Source organism: Fragaria vesca, linkage group LG1, assembly GCF_000184155.1.
Source record: "Fragaria vesca subsp. vesca linkage group LG1, FraVesHawaii_1.0, whole genome shotgun sequence".
Lineage (NCBI taxonomy): Eukaryota > Viridiplantae > Streptophyta > Magnoliopsida > Rosales > Rosaceae > Fragaria > Fragaria vesca.
Window position 1 is genome coordinate 20,025,014 of NC_020491.1, and position 16,273 is coordinate 20,041,286.

At 39.9% G+C, this 16,273-nt stretch overlaps 2 protein-coding genes across 2 annotated transcripts in view; one reads left to right on the forward strand and one right to left on the reverse strand.

Annotated features, from left to right (window-relative positions):
• The first annotated feature begins 7,430 nt into the window (after positions 1 to 7,430).
• On the forward strand, positions 7,431 to 11,524 carry LOC101299994 (uncharacterized protein At1g04910-like). Its single transcript, XM_004288468.1, has 9 exons — positions 7,431 to 7,826; positions 8,780 to 8,875; positions 8,979 to 9,060; positions 9,168 to 9,238; positions 9,368 to 9,456; positions 9,574 to 9,777; positions 10,256 to 10,526; positions 10,859 to 11,086; positions 11,217 to 11,524. The coding sequence occupies exons 1-9, from the start codon at positions 7,686 to 7,688 to the stop codon at positions 11,460 to 11,462; spliced, it is 1,428 nt and encodes a 475-aa protein (XP_004288516.1). The 5' UTR covers positions 7,431 to 7,685; the 3' UTR covers positions 11,463 to 11,524.
• A 2,015-nt stretch (positions 11,525 to 13,539) lies between these two features.
• LOC101298937 (mechanosensitive ion channel protein 2, chloroplastic-like) overlaps positions 13,540 to 16,273 on the reverse strand; it is a 7,350-nt gene continuing 4,616 nt past the window's right edge. Inside the window, exons 10-14 of the mRNA XM_004288464.1 lie at positions 16,155 to 16,265; positions 15,754 to 15,921; positions 15,465 to 15,578; positions 15,242 to 15,298; positions 13,540 to 14,684 (exon numbers count right to left, since the gene is read on the reverse strand). Of these exons, the coding sequence (XP_004288512.1) occupies positions 13,764 to 14,684; positions 15,242 to 15,298; positions 15,465 to 15,578; positions 15,754 to 15,921; positions 16,155 to 16,265 (1,371 nt within the window). The 3' untranslated portion in view covers positions 13,540 to 13,763. The remainder of the gene's footprint in view (positions 14,685 to 15,241; positions 15,299 to 15,464; positions 15,579 to 15,753; positions 15,922 to 16,154; positions 16,266 to 16,273) is intronic.

Consider the following 16,273-nt stretch of genomic DNA (forward strand, 5'->3'; position numbering starts at 1 on the left):
ATTCATATCCTTACCATATTGGTATTGTGTAATTCCCTATATAAAGGACTCCTATCAATGAATAAGATGATGATTCTCTTGCTATCTCCCTTTCTCTACACTTTATCCTTCATCACGTTATCATGCACTTTGTTCTAACCCTAGAGCCAATAGCCCATCATTTGTTTTCCAAACCCTAAAATCGGGCAGCCTTGTTTTTTCCCGATTTCCGACCAAAATTCCGACTGCCCTCCGCTGGAATTTTATATCCCTAGAAAGCTCTCTCCGCCCCGAATCCAACGCCGCCGGCCTCACCCTGAGAACCGGCAGTAAAGTCTCCGAACCGGCCGCCGGAAGATTCCAGACCGCCGCCGTTACCGACCACCGGTTCACCACCTTCCCTTGCTCCGATCAACCTGAATTTTTGACAGAAGCTTCCCCATCCAGAGCTGCTCCTCCTGTCAAATTTTCTGCCCCAAATTCGAAGTATAAGTAGGCGAAACGTTATTTCTCCTCTCGGCAGCCTCTAGAAAGGTATGTTTTGAAACCTTAAACTTTTCCAAGTTCAATAACTCGGGGAGGATAAAATTCTTTCCTCCCTTCTCCATCTCCATTCTATGCTTGGGATTTTGTGTGTGCAGGTACCAAAAATCCCAGAATTTTATTCGCGGGTCAAGAGTGTGTTTGATCACTCTTGCTTCCTTGTCTAGGTTGTGTATGATCAACCCCGACCTATCACCGGATTGTGTTTGATCAATCCGAGGCCTTTTCCGAATTGTGTTTGATCAATTCGTAGCTTTTCCGGATTGTGTATGATCAATCCGAAGGACAAACCATTAAAGCATTGTTTGTGACCTCTATCGAGTCTCATAATAGCTTGGTTTTGTATGCAAGAGCAATGTAACATTCTGCTTCTTTGAGTTTTGACGTACTCGATGCCTAAAGCGAATCTTCGCATGGTATCTGTGGAACCTTTCATTGGAAAGGATTAAACCACATGTTTTGACCCCAAGGCTAACAAGCCTAGATGCCGAGAGTTCACATCTCATGCGCTCAAAGTCTTTGAAGCGCCACATTGACAAAAGCCTTCAATGGCAATCTGTGCAAAAAGTAACGACCACAAAATACTATGGAATGCACTCATATAACTCTACTTATTGAGTTATTAGTCAAGTGGATTGCTTACCACCTTAATTGACTACATATTGTCGATGATCTTTTGTGGCATCATGATCCATAATCTTTAGCGGATTCGATCATCATCAAGTTCTCGAAGTCCTCCAAGTTGGTTTGGAATTACCAACGAGACTTGATTTTGATCATACAAACAGGAATTGTATATACGCTAATGTGATAAACTTATTTGTGATTATCCTCTAATGTGGGGACAACAATATGGGTCATGGCAACGGCAGAACACGTCGTGCCGATGTCTAGAAAAGAGGGGGAGGTGTCGCCGGCTCTAATAGCGACACTCCCGGTCTAGACACCATTTTGTCAAAACTACTCACATCAGCTCATGACAATGCAACTGTTGTGGATCTTCGGATCACTGGTTCAAGATTGTCAAGCTCCTTCAAATTGTGAATGCATACAAAAAGGTATAGAAAATTAATATGAGGACAAGAACGTCATCCTCATGATCGCGAATTTCAAAGATTCGGATCCTGCTCTAGCTACCCATGACTTTGACGTCATCGACTAGACATTGATTTTCGTTCCAAGCTATATGTACTAAGGCGTTGTATTGACGTCCTTCATCTATTTGAGACCTCGATGTACTCACATTAACAATAACGAATGCCTTGAGAATTTTTTCGAAGTTATGAAACTATTCTCCTCTTATGGTTCGTATTGATTTACAAACAAGATGTACATTTTTACATCGTCCTTAGAAGCATGGCATATTTACAATCTACATGGTTAGATTGTGCCGTTTTAGTCTCTTCCAAGCGAAGATGACGCACGGCCTTGCATCCTTAAGTAGGATCGCTGATGTGTTTCCGGTTAAGTCTTCTACCCTATAGCGGATTTTCCATCATCAATTGTTCAACTAGGCTCATCCAAGCTCAGTGTGATGTCTTAGAATTGTCCGAAATTAAGGAGATAGTGGTTTGAAGTGTGCCTCGCACTACCGACCCTCCACGGACATGCCTGGTTGTACTAACTTGGAGTTACCGAAAGCTTTTGATTTTGGATCCCCCTACGCTATTAAACCAATTGCCGTCTTGCAAAAGACGTTGAAGACTTATCAAAACCGAAAAATTATCATCATGATCGAATCCTCTAGATCCTCTGAGTTAGTTTATGTTCATGTTAGGGAGCTTTTGCTAAGTAGTCATGGAGTTTACGACCGAAAGGACTTGGTTTTGATCATACACATGTCACTTTTGGCTAAGGCAAAAGCCTACATGCCGCCTGCAAGCTTCATAGCTTCGCACATGCCAATTTTGCGAAAAACAGAAATCTGTCCATTCTGGACAGTCAATTTCGTTTGAGCTTTGTGAACAGCTCCGGACGAACCAGAAAGTGAGCTTTATATCATTGGAAAGCTCTACGAGTCTAGTTTTCAGAACTTTTCGCGGTTCGTCCATATCTATTTTAACAAAGAAGTTATGGCGGTTTTAGTGCGCAAAGGTCATTCTGCGCGGAAATTTTTATGCACTATCGGGATTGCAGCTTTTCGTAGCTTCTTTCAATCCTTCTAAATGGTTCAAGTGGAACTATTAACTCGCCTATCTACTCTTTCTTGTAGATATGTCTCATCAAGACATGGAGTGCTTCGCAGATAATGGAACTATCCATAACATTCTAAGGATCCGACAACTGTCTTTGGATTTTGTGCCTTTGTAAATCTTCTGTGACTACAATGATTGAATCATACCGGTCATTCAAGGACGCGGTTTAACTTGAATCTTGATGCCTTATGGAACCATGACCAATGTCACAGATACCCTCTATGCATTGAGAGGCAACCGAACCATATTGAGCTTTAAAGACATTCCTGCTAATAGTTTTCATTTGAAAACACATTGTGAGAATGAACAAGAATTCTTTTGTGTATACCTTCTCATGAATGCGGACTGAAACGCATCTTGGAGAAATTCATGAGTCAATCTAGTGGATTGTATGTCACTACGATTCGAATATCGAATCTCATGTTGTCGCCAAACATGATATTTGGGACACCGACTCATATAGGCTTTGGTTTGACCAAATTGGTAAACCTGGAAGAGATATAATGGTCCAAATTTTGAGAAATTCTCATGGACATCCATTCTTCCGCTCAAAATGAAGACATTCAAGATCTAGCATCACCATGAAGCATGGTGGTGACCTGGGGGACATTGACGTCACCCGAACACGACTCCAACTTCCTGGAGGTCGTCCGGTCATTTCCTCAAGCAATTGAGGTGCACCGGCCTTCCCTCGATGTCGCATTGGCCCCCTGTAATGCTCATTGCTCGTTTTGAAAGCCTATTCTTTAGCTAAATTAGGAGTGAGACCCTCCTACGCTAAATAACACAAAAGTGAACATTCTATTCTTACATCAAACTATGTAGATAGATACAACCAACTTGCGGACACATTTTTATGCTTTATGGTGTTGGTTGAAGTGTTAACACACTGGTCACGTGTTTCATTATTATCTACTGCTTATGCTGCTTATACTTCTACGGGCTCACTACCCATTATTTAAAGAAGTTTATCGGGATGTAAGTTAAAGTGTCCTGTACCCCATGTTCACATGCAATACGGTCTCACCGAGGCTACGACTAAGCAACTTTAGCTTGTCGCTCGAACATTATTGATGCGCACCAATCTTTCTATTGCGTCTTGGGGCTATGCAATATTTGCATGCAGCTTTACTATTTATCTACGACCCACCATCATTGAATATTGTTGTACTACAGCTCATGACTGTGTACCAGGATTGACACGAAATTGTAATCCTTGAGCTCAACAAGATTGAAACGGATCTCCAATCCTTGAGCTTAGCTAGATATTTATTCTAGGTGCCAAATCGCACTGCCACTGCGCACAATGATGGGTCATTTGAGATGAATAAGTATTTAGGTTGGATGTGAACCTCCACCTATAATCCGCATATGTAGAAATCTTGTCAGGTGATCTCTTTCACGGCTATATTGCGGATTGTCACTTTGATGAGACAATATTCCCGCCGTTAGGGGGAGATAAGAACACAAGTGTTCAAGTGGAACGACGTGAATTGTAGTGTTTTGTCTCCAGTAAGTCTCATCTTGATCCCAAATGCTTAAAGTGTTAAAGTGACGAGATCACATGCTGCAAATATGTCTGCAAGGATTGATGTCCCATCAAGAGGACATGGTGCGACCAAAATGTGTTGGTCTTGACGCCATCACCATGGATGGTGATATAGTGACGCCATATAGTGGCAAAATTGGTGTCACAAGGCCGTGTGGCTCTCTAAAAGGAGGGAGGCCCTTAGGTTTGATACTTTATCGCACTAGGAAGAAAGCGAGTTTGGCACAACCTGATCCATTGATCAGTGATACTCAAATCCGTCTCATGAAGTCTGAATTGTGATTATCGTTGGGGGACGCCTTAATGTCAAATCCAATCCATATAGAGATCTCTACAAGTATTACACTAGTGTACATGAGGACGTGGGATAATGAGTCTACTATTGAACCACCTTTCGTTGATGGATATCAACTTAGTTGATTGGCCTAATGGAAATATGCGATCCAACATTAACAAAGAGATAGGTCCTTGGGCAGGTGATGCCGACACCGCAACCTAAACCCTATCAACTATACCTTTGTTAGATAGCGTAGTGAGAACAAGAGCTCAAACTCACCTTATGGCGCGGGTCTCTCACTAACACGCACTGGGATCGACTACGATGAGATATGCTCTCGTAATGGATGTCATTGAACTCCACTACTTTGTCAGGTTGGTAGTTTCCGAATAACTGAACATGCAGCCTATGAATGTGGTCATAATAACATCTCTATGGGATCAGAGATATACATGAAGATCTTAAATGGACTTCATTCATCCGAATCAAGTTGCTCCAGACCACATGAGCACGCGTTTGCTAAAGGTATTGAAACACACATGGACTTTACTTGATTTGGAAGGGATATGGTGAATTATGCCTTTGCGTGTTCATTCCGTATTTACATGGACTCTTGATGGATCAAAAGATGCCAATATGTATCAACATCCGAAGAAAAAGATCTTGGGAAGACACGGTCTCGATAAGGCACTCGATGACTGTATTGATGATGATTTTCCATCAATCGGCTTAGACGCTCTAACGAAAGTGAGGTCTACATATACTCCCATGATTAGTCAAGGTCTAAAGAGAGATCCGTTGTTTTGTCTAAAGCAAGATGACAAATATGTGTTAAGAGATGGAGTTCCCATCTAAGTACAATAAGACGCATCAATGTACTTAACACAATACGAAAGACTTGACATCTCATTCGCTATGAAAAGTGTAGCTATGTGCCCACACAACGCCAATGTAACGGCAATAACTCCTTTTTCAATACTTAATGGTATGAAAGGTTGAGGCTTATTCTATCCCTACATAAGAAAGACACATTAAAAGCGAAATCAGAATGTGCCAAGTTTTATAGGTCAACTTCCACGGGACCTACAGGAAACCTCACTCACTGGAAAATGGTAAAACTGGTACCATTGGAAAGATCTATGTGTCTACTTTCCAGGGACACCAACCATTTGATCATACCTATCATATTGAGTGAGTTATGGTCATTTTCGTAAAATATGACGAATCTGTCCGAGAATCTGATTTTGGCAAAATAGTCAACTTCAACGGGACTTTGTGAATAGCTCCTGACGAACCAGAACGTGTGTAATATACGGTTGGAAAGCTCTATGAGTCTAGTTTCCAAAACCGTTTACGGTTCGTTCATATGTATTTCCTAGAGAAATTTACGGCTGTTCTAGTAACTGAAGGTTATACTGCGCAGAAATCTAATTTCCTGCACGAACTTATGTTTTGAGTTCACAAGCGGCCTTCTCCTCAAGATCTAAGTGTAAAAGATCATTTGAGGACAATACGATATGATTTAGTTAATCATTGCCTAATGCCATATTTGAAGACATGTTAAAGAGCATTGACATGCTAAATTGTTGAAATTTCCGTGATTAGTAAGAATCAGGAAGAGCCCTATGATTGATGTAAAGATCAGGGGGAGGTGCGAACTTCAGGGGGAGTCTAGCACATACATACATACATGTCACTATCAAATGTGAAGGGTGCGTTGTACTCTTTTTCTCTTACGATCAAGGTTCAGTTTTTCTCCCACAGGGTTTTTGTGACTTGACGAGGTTTTTGACGAGGCAACAGATCAGCACCATCGGCATATCAGCGCACGGCACAAGGGGGAGTGTTCTAAGATATTCTGTATCTTTCTAGATATTCTTTATGTGTGCCTTGGCCTTATGCCAATAGGATATGTAGTTAGACTAGATCTATGTATTCATATCCTTACCATGTTGGTATTGTGTAATTCCCTATATAAAGGACTCCTATCAATGAATAAGATGATGATTCTCTTGCTATCTCTCTTTCTCTACACTTTATCCTTCATCACATACTGATTTATTATGTCTCTCATTCTAATCGATTTTAATTCATGATATTTTTTATTCCAAGTTAGTAAACGTAACATTATTTCCCGTGACACCCATCAAAGTGAATACACAAAGACACCACGTTTTTATTTTCCTAGAAAAAAATGTCTCAACAAATGCTCTTATGAGTTCTTAATCTTAGTTGTATTCCCAAAATGGAGCCTCATTTTCCCATATACTGAAAACACCCCACAGTTCCTTCCATTCCATCCTCTAACTAATCCAAGCCAATTAGCACCTTTTATTGGTAAAGACTAACGTCTAACGCCATAATCCTTTTCATACCAAATCTAAAGGTGAATTTTAGCAAACCACGAGAATCTTAACCTTGATATAATAATGGAAGGCGCATAGAACACAACATATCATGTGAGCCACAAAACCTGTGTCTTGACTCTTGGGTCACACATGGTGACTCCTTCGAGTCTTTAACGTTCTTATCTTCCACCCAAAATTCCCAACTCCATTGAAAGTGGCCACTCTAGTAGTGTCGGTGCTTCCACCACAACCCCCAATAAAGCACAACTGCACAAGACCTCATCATAACAATTCACAACTCAACAACCTAACGGTCCAAAAACCTCATCTGCTTCCAATCTGTTGATGTTAAAGTCTGTTAAAAAACCTAAACAGTACTCTACTACAAGTACTGTGTTTGTTTTGTTGTTCACCTTTTTTGATGTAACACAATCTTTAATTCTCACATTTACCCACCTGTGCCTTCCTGCAAGTGACACAGTTCCCACGATCAATACAGAGGAAATAGGCCAGGTGTCCCTCTTAAAGTGCCTTTACTCTCTCTCTCTCTACCCTTCTCTCTTTCTCTCTTTATCATATTGATATTGATGGTGATGGCTTACACTTGAGGTCCCTGCTTCTCCTTCTTTCTTCAATTCTTGTTGTTTGCCATTCTTCTTCTTCTGGGTTTTGGTTGTTTTCTCTGCCAAGCAAAACCCATCATTAAAGAACCAATCTTGAAAGAACCCTCTTTGAGTTTGGAGTTGGAAATCAGTTTCTCTGCCTAGCAAAACCCATTTTTTGTGTACTGGAAAATGGGGCTGAAGCTTCAGTACCAGAATGAGTACCAGTCTCCTAGAGGAGGAGCAGTTGGTGCTCTTTTGCTGCTGCTCTTTCCCATTTTCTTGCCCAGTTTGTTCAGCCCTTTTGGTCATGCTTCACCTTCAATGCTCTCGGTATTGTTCACGCTTTCTTGGTATTTAGTTAATTAATAAGCCTTTTATTTTTTAGCTTCATCTCCTTATTTTGACCAGGAATGGATGTTGCATTGTTGTAAAGAATATGGCTGTATCTGTATCTATCTTAGTTCTGCTTATTTTGAGTATAAATGAGATTCTCAAGTTTCTTATTTTGAGGGAAAATTTTGCATTAGTGAAAAGAATGTGGCTTTATTCATGGTTGGCTTTGTTCTTATGTCTGGAGAAAGAAGACTTGAGGATATATTCTCTCTCTGGATTTTGTAATCCTTTGATGCGGTTTTGGTGAATGTAGCTGTAAAGTTGTATTGTCAAATATAGAACGGTAGCTCTGTCCTAGTTCTGAAATGGCAATAGGAAGTCGTGAGCAGAATATTTCCTTTGATGTTAAATGATTATGCAGATGATGGGTGGCTGGGGCTTTGAGTAAAGGAACGTATTCTAATTATGTCAGTTGCTTTGACTAGCTTGAAGAGTGGACTGGATTTCGTATAGCTTTTAGCTTTGATTTGTTTAGTGGCTTTTCAATAGTCATTTCGTGCACCAACTAACTGAGGATCAAAGATTATTGCTGGACTTCTCTCTGACTTTTGGTATTAGGTTAGGAACTCAATCCTAGTATTTTATGCTATTAGAAACCACAAATATAATAGGCTAACTTAAATAACGAATCGAAGATTTAGGATGAGTTGATGACAAAAGATGGGAAAAGGTACCAAGAAACAGATTTCTTGTACATTTTTAGTTGTACTTCAAACTTTACAACGTATAATTTCTGCCGAAATGCTTTTCTTTCCAGTGTCACATTGCATGTCAAGCTATCATGTATTGTGACTTTCGTCCAAGTAGCATAAGTGTGCCGTTTCAGTGATTTATAAATGCATTTCCACCTATCCAAAATCAGCATGAAATAAATAGAGCACAATTTGCAGGAATGGAATGTGATGGTGAAGTCAAATGCACAAGAAGGGAATGTTCCAAAATCTAGGCACCAACGCCTTCTCAAGAGTGCTTTACAACGCCAAACTGTGAGTTAGAGTTGATTAAGTAGCAAAGTTGTTTGTTCAATAACCTAGCTGATATGTAAATCATCAAAGTTTTGTTTGAAAAACAAATCTTTTGCTTGTGTAGTCAGAAGAAGAACTGTCAGAGTTGTGGACACCATTGGCTGATCAAGCTTGGAAACCTTGCATAGAACCATCAATTGCCCCCTGTGAGTATTTTACGTCATTTTTGTTTACAATGTATTCTTTGTGAAGTTTTACGTGTTTTGATCTTGTCAGTGCTACTTTTCCCCAATTGATTCTTTATCTCCTGCAGCATTACCAGAGAAATCTGAGGGATTCATCCAAGTATTTCTCGATGGAGGGTTGAACCAGCAGAGGATGGGGGTAGGTATTAAAAGTGTCTAGTTCAGAAGAGTTACATGAATTAGTGTTATTAAGAATTTTGATTCTTGTCTTGTGTTCTTCCACATCATTTGAATTCGGGGTTAACTTTTGACATTGCTGTGACTGTAGATATGTGATGCAGTCGCTGTTGCTAAAATACTGAATGCAACACTTGTGATTCCATACCTTGAAGTGAATCCTGTGTGGCGAGATTCAAGGTACTTGTATGAGCCTAGAGTTGGTTTACCATTGGTTATAATTGTTTCTTCTCTCTTGAGTTATGAGTGGGATATTATTCTGATATTGGCTTTCTTATTTTCAATATTCCTGTGCAGCTCCTTCATGGATATATTTGATGTTGATCATTTCATTAATGTATTGAAGGATGATATATCCATAGTTAAAGAGCTACCTTCAGACTTCTCCTGGAGCACAAGGGAGTACTATGCAACAGCCATCCGAGCTACGAGAGTTAAGACAGCACCTGTTCATGCTTCAGCCAACTGGTATCTGGAGAATGTTTTGCCTGTACTTCAGAGGTTAGTGGTTACCTGAATCTGCTTAAATTACATGTTCTCTAACGCAAGTGTCAGTAATTATTTAGGTGAGGATAAAGGTGTCCTCAATGAATTAAAACATGTGTTTGATTTCCTGGTATGTCTCAAAAGCAGTGTATTGATTTTGAGCATAGGGTATTGTTCATGTGATTTTTCAAATGCCTAATATCATTTTTGGCAATTCTTTTTTGTCAATGCAATATAATGACCTTCTGTTTGTTTTCTTGCTCTGTTTTGTTTTTCCATTGGGATTTAAAAAAAAAAAAAAAAAACTTACTGGTAATTTTACTTGGTGAAAATCATTTTAAGCTCATCACTTATTTGGCTCTGTGTGGCATGTAATGACCTTTGATTTCTGCATGGGTCTTTTTCCTTCCCCTTAGTCTGAGTAGGTGTAGAAAATGCCTCAATTATGGATTCCAATTTGAGATTTAGTAACTGAACTATTTGTGGTGCTCAGCTATGGAATTGCAGCAATTGCCCCCTTTTCTCATCGGCTGACTTTTGATACCTTGCCTATGGACATCCAGCGGCTACGCTGTAAGGTGAACTTTCAAGCATTAAGTTTTGTCCCACATATAAGAGCACTTGGAGATGCTCTAATTAGCCGCCTTCGATATCCATCTGGTAAAAGTGGACCAATTGGCACCAATCATCTGCTGGAGTTGCCTAATGTGAAAGGCAAACAAGGGGAAGGAAAATTTGTTGTTCTACATCTACGATTTGACAAGGTATTCTTAATGCTTATCCATTTGATTTGTCTGCTTTCCTTATTTTTATTTTTTATTTCCTATTATGTCGCCTCAAGCTTGCAAGCTATAGAGAAACTTAAAACATGATTTTCTTGAGGTAAATTAACTTTAATCTGACCTACAATGTTTATGTTTGTGGGACAGATATATAGTGTATGAATTGTAGAAAATTGAATGCTATGGCCAAATTGAAATTAAATTTACTATTCCAACTATAGTAATAATTATGTTTTCAGAATGTACCAGTACCTACCCTTCTGGTACCCAAATTATGGTTGGTACACTCATCTCTATATCTTGTCATTCTGCAGGATATGGCAGCTCATTCAGCTTGTGATTTTGGTGGTGGAAAAGCTGAAAAGCTGGCTCTAGCCAAATACCGACAAGTGCTTTGGCAGGGAAGGGTCCTTAACTCCCAATTCACTGACAAAGAGTTGAGGAGTCAGGGTCGTTGTCCATTGACTCCAGAAGAAATTGGGTTGCTGCTTGCTGCATTGGGATTTGACAACAGTACTCGTCTCTATCTTGCTTCGCACAAGGTACACAGTGTTCCTTTTGAATTTGTAGCTAATACTCATCCAAAAGGGATTAGCAATAGTCAAGTGGAAGTTCAAATTTAATGTTCACTGGTTCCTCTAATTTATTTGTATAACTCATTCCTTTTTTAAGGTATACGGTGGGGAAGCTAGAATTGAAAATTTGCGACACTTGTTTCCACTGATGGAAGACAAAAAGAGCCTTGCTTCTTCAGAAGAACGTGCCCTAATCAAAGGAAAGGCTTCTCTGTTAGCTGCGCTAGATTACTACGTTAGCATGCACAGTGATATCTTCGTTTCTGCTTCTCCTGGAAATATGCACAATGCATTGGTAAGACTTCCATTTCAATTTCTAGACAAGTATACTAGAGAAGTCTGAGAGGGTCATGTTTCCGTTAATATGATCAGTATGATGATGCTTTATGCATAACGAAGATCATTTTCTTTTTCATTCAGTTACCGAGTCTATTGAAAAGAAAAAGGAAAAAGATGATATTCTTTTTCATTTAGTTACTGAGTCTCCTGAAACCCTAAAATGGAAAAGGATAATTGATGAACAACTTTTATTTGGTGATGTTGTAGTGTGTTCTCATTAGTCAATACTCTCTGCATCAGATAATAATGACAAATATAAGATCTTTATCAAGAGGCATTTACATGAATCTGGTGTAGCATGTAGTTTTAATGCACTAGTTCTTAAAATTTTGAGATAACAAATATTGTGGTGTCAACAGGTAGGGCATCGAACTTACGAGAACTTGAAGACGATTAGGCCAAGCATGGGTTTATTGGGTCAACTCTTCCTTAACAAAAGCATTACTTGGTCAGATTTCCAGCAATCAGTAGTAGAAGGCCATGAAAACAGACAAGGACAGATCAGGTTCAGAAAGCCTAAGCAGTCGATATACACTTATCCTGCCCCGGACTGCATGTGCCAAGCATGAGAAGAGATTATTGTGATATTGAAGGAGGCTACCCTCTGTATCTGATTGTTGTATCACCACAATTCCCTCCAGTAGTATTGGTAAATAAAACGATCCCCATTTCTCTCACTCAGTATAGGAATTATTTTCAATAGGTACAATAGGTGTTCTGTGGATGGTATTAGGTAAAAGATAGCGTACCAGGGGGTTGTAGTTGTCATTATGTTTGAATATTACTGGTTATGTACGATTACGTCCATACATAGAAATATGTTTCTTCACTCCAATCGGGAAGACAAGACATGTATGCTTCATGCATACAATTCGGTTGATATTTCAGTCGAAGGCAAACATTGCCTTTAGTCGAACATGCACCGTAATTTGCTCTATTGCTTGAGAAAGTCGCACAAGAAAAACGAGGCCGTGTACCAAGTATTAACATCTTTGCAATCATATAAGACCAAGCAGAACTACTGTAATTTAGGAGGCTACGTTAGGTAACGTGCTTGGCATGGTGTTCGAAGACTAATCGGAGATGGTTCTAGTACCAACGTCTGCGTTGATCCGTGGTTGGAAGGGGAAGACTTAATAGTTTCTTTTCTCTTAGAGTTCATCTGGTTTCGGAACTTTCTTAAAGTCCTGGCGTGTGGAACTGCTCTCTCCTACCATTGTGCATAAAATCATTGCTCTAACTATTGGTATTCGAGGCCAGCAAGATAGATGGAGTTGGGGGGAGGACAAGAAGGGTCGGTTTACAGTGAAGTCGGGCTACCATCTTGCAAGGAAACGGGTTTTGGATGTAGATTCTACTGACTTCTAACCCTAGTGCACAGGCAGCACAGCTATGGAATAAGAAATGGGATGCTCCGGTCCTAGGTAACCAGGACAAGAACCAGGCTTATAGGCAGCCCGTTTTGTGACGAAGAAGTTGAACCTCTTCATGCACTTCGTGACTGCATCGACGCTTCTTTTCTTCAGTTGGCGCACTCGCTGCCACCTCTAACTTGATTGGTTAGTATCTTCTTATTCAAATTCTCCAATAACTTTCACTACACTTATGTTCATTTGGGCTATTTGGCGTGTAATCTAAATGCAAGTATGGACTGTTGAGGCTAGGCTGCTGGGGAAGTAGTGCCGGTCACTCTGGGATGGTAGGAGGAATATAAGGCGGTGGTGCATGCTACCTCTCCTACCCATCATACTTCTGCCTAGGGAACGCTGGCAGAAACCATTGATGGGAAGTTGAATGGCAGCACAGGTATAGGAGATGTTACCGTGATGGTGGTTGTTTCTGCTACAAGCTCAGCTCGCCATGGTGAGCTATTTGATTGAAGGGGACCGAGTGCCAGGTTGAGATTCCTCGTATCAGATTTGCCATTTGCGTGAAGGGTGCGGCTTGCATCGTTTGCGCAAACCCTGTTTGTTAGTACCGCCTCCATGTGGAGGTGTTTATCTCTTCTGATTGTAACGATGAAGACTATGAATTTATTCATTCCTTCACCTATTCATCATTTTCAATTGGAAAATAAACTATTCATATTCAACAGAAGCTTGTATTTCTTTTTGGTATGTTTGATGGCTCGATGAAAAAGGCCAACCAATGCTGCGCCATTAAACAATGACAATACCAATAAAGAATACAGTGTGAATGTACAGTGTAGAATGCAGCCTTGAATAGACATGGCTACTAGGAGTGACTATCTAAAAGAGAGTTGCTTAATTGTCGATAGGCACAACTTCCCCTGATTCATGCTATCTCACTCATTATCAGAACTTGTGCCTGGTGCAGCTGGAACTTGATCATTTTTCTTACCCTTCTCAGTATTTGAAGACGCATTACCTTTCCGGACAGAAGCCAAATCATTTGCATCTGCGTGAGATGAAGCAGAAGCCATTTCTTCCTCAATAGGAAGGGTTCTCTTTGAGCCCTCCAAGGCAACACCAAGGACTATATTTTCTTCTAGAGCAGGTCTTGTTGTTGGTGGCTCCGCAGCTGGCATCTTTTCACCTTCTTGTTTCACTGGGGATGTCACTGATCCACTAGTTTTGTCAGCACCACTTGCAGAAGAGGAAAATGCAGGATTACTAGAAGTGCTCTGAAAAACATTTCCATTTGCATTATTCACTTGCTTTCTGCCAGACATCTTCTCTGTCAAATGATCAGATATTAAGTCTGCAGCCTTGGAGTCAGAATCAGACTTTTCTGCATCTTTAGAACTTGTCTTGGAGTTTGACCTTGACTTGATTGTTCCTTTATCACCTACTTTGGGATCAGAAGGAGATGGCTTTGAAGCATTGGTGTCGTCCTTGGGGATTGGATTTGGCGTCCTGGCATCTCCCTTGGTGTCAGATGTTAGTGTTTCACTGGTCTTGGAGTCCCCAACTTTAGCATCCACTTTGGGGTCAGGTGATGGCCGCACTGTTGCCTTCCCATCTCGCTCTCCACTGGTCTGCCCAGAGCGACTTCTTTTTTTATCTTCTCCATTTATCTTGTATGAAGGTTCAATAAGCAACAACGGGCGTCTAGGGGATACTCCACCATGACTATACATTGAGTCCGCAAATGGCATACTGTCCAAGTCAGTATCATTATACATTTTCTGCACTGTACGGATTGGTGTGGCAAGTCGGGCCTTGTGATGGCTGATGACTCTAAGAAGATCCATGAGTATAGCTTCCTATTAGTCAGAGATTCACATACTAGTGAGCTTAACCATCAATGGCGTACTGGAGACAAATTATGATGTAAAAGTCAAACTTTTTAAAGAATCTACATTAGTCAAGACAATTCCTCCATTAGTTGAAGAAACTATTTGTTTTGAATATATTTTCCAGGTCATGATGATATCATCTACACCCTCATCCTTACATGTTATGAATAGAAGTTGAGGGTCAAAAAACAATTATAACAAATGAAGTTTCTGCCATGATGGACTAACAACTCTGGCTGCAATCCCTCCAAAGTGATCCTATAGCAGCAAGTAATTCAATCATGCTTGGCCTCACTACCGAGCTTTGTATATATGGTCATACTAACTACATGTATCAAGGGTTCTAACTTTTCGTGGCATATATGTTGCTATGAAAATCGTATCAGGGTGAAGCATGCATATTTGAAAATAAAGTTTTACTTTTAGTAACTAGCTAGATATTTTATTAGACTACCTCGACATTAGCCGATTGTATTTTAAAGGTCTCATTCCATTAGTATTTTCTGAACCAAAAATGCCCTTACCTTGACACAGAGATACTCTTCATGATGTGATGTCTTCACAAAACAGGAAATCAAGATCTGCGGTATACACAAAATAAGTAATATTAACGCACAATACAATTATACCCCTCCCCCCTCCCAAAAGAAAAGGGAACTTTAACTTGAAAACCAAATTCTAAAACTTGACAAGATTCTATTAAGAGACTTGTGTGGATACTGTGCAAGAACGTGAAAATGCACTTACCATGAGAGCTTGATTTTCAGGAGTAACATTTTCCAGAAACACTCTTCTATGCAACCTCTGCTGTTCAACTTGGGGATTCTTGGACAAGACTTTACGCATATCGGCAACAATATTCTGCACATATGTAAGAGATATCAACAACCACTCAAACCACTAATTTCAATACTACTGAAAGTTATACAGTAATCTTGAAAACACACTGATACAAACAGATGATCTTTAGTCTGGTCAAATTTTTAAAACGGTGATTATGATACATATCCAAAAACCAGATAATCTTACTCCTTACATTTATCTTATGAACATCCAAATGACTAATGGCAAGGTGAGTTTTGATGCGCCAATGAGTTTTTTGAGTGAGATTTCTGACAACATTCACTGTGAACTTATGGTTTGGGATGTGTACAGCTTCACGATCTTCACCTCTTACAATAGTTGGCGACCACCAGCCTACATGCTGCATGCGACAAAAAAGACTCAGATTACTACTTAAGGTAATTTTAAATATCCGCAAACATGGGACAAAACTGTTAACACCACAGTAGTTATATTGGTGAACAAATATGAATATTATCTCTTTACCAAAACAAAACCACGCCTAATATCTTTTCACATTAACTATGCATTATATATATTTTTTTCAGATGCCAATAAAATCACAGGATGAATATGGAGTGCTCAGAAACAAACCTCAACCGTGCCAGATACTTCATAGCCTTCTATTTTAGTTTGAATCCATTCATTCACAACAAAAGGGCGGGTGGCATGAATCATCGCACTTGACAGGAAATTTGTAAATATCTACATTT